General features: G+C 41.1%; 1 protein-coding gene across 2 annotated transcripts; it reads left to right on the forward strand.

Moving 5' to 3' along the window:
- The first annotated feature begins 261 nt into the window (after positions 1 to 261).
- On the forward strand, positions 262 to 4,865 carry LOC135933846 (tyrosyl-DNA phosphodiesterase 2-like). Of its 2 annotated transcripts, XM_065472090.1 has the most exons (7): positions 262 to 1,887; positions 2,641 to 2,723; positions 2,813 to 2,986; positions 3,119 to 3,210; positions 3,926 to 4,044; positions 4,135 to 4,305; positions 4,391 to 4,865. In XM_065472090.1, the coding sequence occupies exons 2-7, from the start codon at positions 2,671 to 2,673 to the stop codon at positions 4,670 to 4,672; spliced, it is 891 nt and encodes a 296-aa protein (XP_065328162.1). In that variant the 5' UTR covers positions 262 to 1,887; positions 2,641 to 2,670; the 3' UTR covers positions 4,673 to 4,865. The 2 variants fall into 2 exon arrangements, with proteins under 2 accessions (XP_065328162.1, XP_065328165.1); XM_065472093.1 differs by lacking the exon at positions 262 to 1,887 and having other exon boundaries at positions 2,073 to 2,723.
- The last annotated feature ends 282 nt before the right edge of the window (positions 4,866 to 5,147 follow it).

The raw sequence follows: 5,147 nt of genomic DNA on the forward strand, positions 1-5,147 counted from the left end.
TAGAATTAATATTTTGTTTCTAAGTGGAATTGACAATTTAGTAGTCTGTTTTGTTTGTTCTATTTTGAAACTTAAACGCTTTAGCGGCTGCCTTTTGTGTAGTTTGCAATATTTGCCTTTATTTATCTGAAACTGAAGTCTCACGTTCCTTGAATACATCTACCCTGTTGAACTTATTATGGGAAATAAATATTTAAATCAAAACAAGCTGCTGATTATTTCACATTTTACTTGTGAGCAACGGCACACTTAAATCTTACAAATATAGTTATTTGGCTTATATCGTGATATATATCGTTATCGCCTGAAATGAAAAAAACATATCGTGATATGAAAAAATCTTATATCGCCCAGCTCTAGGCTACACCAAGCACTATGCAACTCTTCTATTACTCCCAGCCTCAGCATATTGTTCAGTTCCCTCTGAACAATTTGTCGTTTATGCTCCGGGAGCCTGTAGGGCCGTGAACGCACCGTCAAGCCAGACTGCGTCTCAGTATCTTCCGGCACTTCCAGCTGAGTGAACGCTGGCGCATCTGGCTGCCACTGCTCACCGATTTATTCTCGTTTTTATTTGTTTTTATTTGTTCTATAGTTATTGACGACAACTTGAACTAAGTATTTGAAGCGTATTTAAAGCGTAATCCTGTTTTGACTTGCCGTCGCAATATTTGCGGGTTTTTACCGCTCGCACTACAGCTGCCTGCTCGGTCTTTTACCCTCATTGGGCCTTTTCCAACCATCTACATTCAACTAGGGCCTGATCAACATGTGGATCCACAGGGTGTCTGTGTGGTGCTCACCTGGGTTGTTTTTTCCATCGCTCGTCACCCAACGACAGCTCTACTTCAGTACTCTGCTACGGTACTTCTGCGACTCCGCTTTTGCCTGGCTTTCTCTCCACCTGTGGCTCTTTACCTTTATCCAGACATCGCTGCAGGTACATCCACCGTGGACTCCGGCGAAACTTCAATACCAATGACACAAACTCAATAGTGTCCATCTGAACCAAAACTCGTCGTCCTCCTCGCAAAACCCGGCTGTTGACCACAACGTGCTGGCCCACCTTGTTAGGGCGGCTAAGCCTACTAACAAGGTGGGCCAGTGAGATGCCCTCACTGGTAAGGGGCATCTCGTCCAGGATCTCCTCCTGGACCATAAGTTGGATTCTCTTTGCTTGACTGAAACGTGGCAACAGCCTAATGATTTTGTTTCACTTAATGACTCTACTCCATCTGAGTTTGTTTACATCTGTCAACCTCACAACTCCAGGAGGGGCGGCAGCCTCGCGATAATTCAACGCAAGCACTGGAAATTTCTCCCTGTCTCTGCCCCACCCTTCCACTCATTTGAATACATCGCAATACAGCTCCTTGGATCTACTCCCACCATTATATGTACTGTGTACCGGCCACCTAAGCCAAATAAGGATTTTTTTAAATGTCTTTGCTGCTCTTCTTACTCATTTCTCAGTACTTTTCCCAAATTTGATGCTTTTATTAAGGACGGAAAGCCCCCCGCCGGTTAATATTTCTAATTGTTCTAATAAAGTTTTTAATTCACAAATGTAGTTATTTCAAAGGCAAATCCATTTGGGAAAGCCAGCTTTGTTTGCTTTTCTCTGTTCATTGGCCTTTATCTGTATGCATTTTTATTAAAGTTTGGGGAAAAAAGTTATACAACCTTTATAGAATGGGTGGAGCCGGAACTTCGGCCTTAATGTCATTTTCACCAGTTTAAGTGGGCGTGTTTCCTAAATCAGCAGTAGTTGTTAATCAGCTGACGGGTGAACAGGCTGTGTGAAGGTAAATTTGGGAATCTGCTGAGCTGGTCTGTGGCGTACTGGAGACAGTGTCATCTCGTGGTTTATTTTACAGAAACACAGAGGTACGATACCAGCCCGAATACTTTCGGTTTGTTTTGTTTTTTTGTTTTTTTTTAAATCATTATTATTATTATTTAAATAATTTCAAATATGAAGAGGTTACACACATATTACATACTGAAAGTCATTTCGGTCAATAGGACTGGAAAAGAGCTAACATTTACAAAAAAAAAAAAAGTTCCGCCTATTGATGCCAGGAAGAGAAGTCGAAAAACTTGTTTGAGTTAGCAAACTCATAAACAGAACTCTGTCATTCAGGCACAGAGAATCTAATGAGTTATAATCAAGCAGCCTATTCATGTTTAAAGTTGCATAAGACAGTTTTTATTTTTTATTCTTTCAGCTGTTGTTCAGATGGTATTTAATGGCCTGAGACCAAGTAAAAAGTTAATGCAACAACATGATTCAAATGTAGACTTAGTCTACCTGCAATTAATATCCACGCGTATAGAATGGGGAATGGGCATTAGGGGGTTTGTAAATATGGATGGAGATTGCAAATAGTTTAGTTATTGTTTTTATATAATTATGATGTATGCTTATTAACCTTTTGGGGAAAAAATTATGCGACCCTGATAAAATGGGTGGAGCTAGAACATGTCAACATACTTTAAACCATATTTGTTTGCAACCAAGGACACAAGTACACAAATAAACATACTGTGAAACTGCCTGGGTGTATTTGCAGCCAAGCCATTTTTTCAAGATATAGTAAATGAATAGAAAGCATAACCTTCCAGTCACTTTTCTTTCAGAGAGCCTTGAACTAATCTTTTGAAGCAGACATGGAGAGTGACTCTGAAACACAGAGTGGTGAAGATACTACTCCAGATGACTGGTAAGTCTGCTGTTTGTTCTCCTATGTGTGGTGAAGGTTACCTATGACTCTGTGTGTTTTCCTCGACTTACTGTGTGAAAAATTTGCAGGATGGAATTGGCTGATGACAGTCCAGATGACAGTCCTGCTGTCAGTACTGATGCCACACAGAAACCCTCAGAAAAAGAGGATTTTAAACTGTTCCTGATCACCTGGAATGTGGACGGGCTTGATTTCGAAAACCTTCCAGAGCGTTCCAGAGGCCTGGTTAAATATTTAAACTTGTAAGCATGTGTTACTTTTTTCACACTTTTAGGCATCGTTTGGAGGAAAATGTTGCTGGAGATGCAACATTTTGCTAAAGGCTGCACGTATGTGACAGTTAATATGATTAAAGTAAATTTTTGTAAATGCAGATACAAACCTGATGTGGTGTTCCTGCAGGAGCTCACTCCCCCTTATGCCCAGTTCTTGAAGAAACGGTTTGAGAGCTACCTGATGATTAAAGGTACAGTATGTCAGATACAGGTAGGAAAAGTACAGGTATGAATCATCAAATGGTGATTAATGGCTGAATGCAGTTGAACTGCTTTGGTTTCACTTAGTGTCACACGTGAGGAGAGCTGTTAGGGACTTTTGACGATATTAGTAACATCTGTGTTCTTCCTTCACTGTTTTTATAAAACCTGACTGTTGTACCAACACTACCAGATTATTACACAGGCTATGGAATAAACTCTCACCTGTTTGAGCCTGTTTTGGTTTTCTTTGTTTTCTCTCACATCCAGCACACTGTATGTATTGTTGCTATGATTCTCCACTTTCAAATAATAAATTTGAAATTGGAGAAGCTAGGTAAATCCTGGGTGTCAATGCTCAGGCTATAAACACTTGAATTTTGTGTATTTTTGTCTAACTCTAGTAAGTCAGAGGTAAGGCTGCTTGAAGGGGGAGGAGCCATAACAGCTTGTTTCAGACAGTTTTGAGTAATGAATCATTCAAAGTTGTCCTAATAGAGATTTAAAACAAACACATGGAGCTGCAGATGAGTGGAATAAATCCCACTATAAGCCCACTATCATAGCGGCAGTGTATTCACTGTGATATTGTGTGCTTTCACAGTTTTTATGTGCAATCTAGCCCATGATCACCTGACAAAGGATTTCCTTTGAAGGTCTTTGCCTTTAAAAGTCTTCATCTTCCTCCTGACTTGTGTTGACCAGGTGGTGAGGAAGGTTACTTTACAGGGATGTTGCTGAAAAAGTCACGAGTCACATTGGTGGAGAGCGAGATAGTACCTTATCGCACCACTAAGATGAGGAGGAACCTGCTTGTCGCTCAGGTGTGTGCAAAATCATCTCTGATATTTTCTTTACATGCATAAGCTCTGCTGAACGTGATGCTCAGGAACATTTTCCTTTACAAAAATCAGGTGATCGTCAACGGCCAGAAGCTCTGCCTGATGACATCTCACTTTGAGAGCTTTAAGGCATGTTCTAAAGAGCGTATGAATCAGCTGCATGTGGTGAAGTGGAGGTTTAAACATGCACCTGATGATGTCACCGTTGTGTTTGGGGGAGACACAAACCTGAGGGATGCGGAGGTCAGACGCTGCTCCTTCCACTCAGATACAGCCAGTAAACTTGTAACAATAATCACAGTAACTGTTTTCTCTGGACCCGTCTTAGGTACCCAAGGTGGGCCTGCCTGCAACTGTCTGTGATGTGTGGGAGCGACTGGGCAAGCAGGAGCACTGCCGCTACACGTGGGACACCACTGCCAATACCAATCAGAATATTTCTACACCTGCTCGCTTCCGCTTTGACAGAATCTACCTCCGCCCGGCCAGCAAACGTGGAGTCCCTCGTCTGGCCCCTAATCACATGGCCTTGGTGGGGCTGGAGAAGCTGGACTGTGGCCGCTACACTAGTGATCACTGGGGAATCTACTGCACCTTCTCAGCTGAATAGAACTACACAAAACAACCAAAAACATGACAGTTAAGCATTTTATTTTAGATCAGCTGCTCTTTAAATCACTCTCTTAAAATAACTCTATGCAGGAAGATGTTCTTATCGCCAGTAAATGATTTATCTTAATTTAATCAGTTCAATTTAATTTATTCCTCTAATGTGTGTCTGCTTAAGTGTTTTATGTGGTTAAAATGGCCAATTAAAATATGAAAAACACCAATAAATTCATGTCTGCTTTGTTTTGATATAAATTTGCATTGACCGATAACAAGATCCATTAGCAGAAGTCTGACAGCTCTTCAGCTTTTAACCTTGTTACATGATCTTCCTCAGTGGATGGTGTTTAGACTGAAAAACACCACACACAGCATGAGAAACCCTACTGTATTGTCACTCTGTATGCAACACAAGCATCAGGCCACTAGAGAGCAGTACACAGGTGAATAGCAACTGCTCAAGCAGTTAATTCTTT

The sequence above is a fragment of the Pelmatolapia mariae genome, linkage group LG22 (assembly GCF_036321145.2).
Source record: "Pelmatolapia mariae isolate MD_Pm_ZW linkage group LG22, Pm_UMD_F_2, whole genome shotgun sequence".
In the NCBI taxonomy this organism is placed as follows: Eukaryota; Metazoa; Chordata; class Actinopteri; order Cichliformes; family Cichlidae; genus Pelmatolapia; species Pelmatolapia mariae.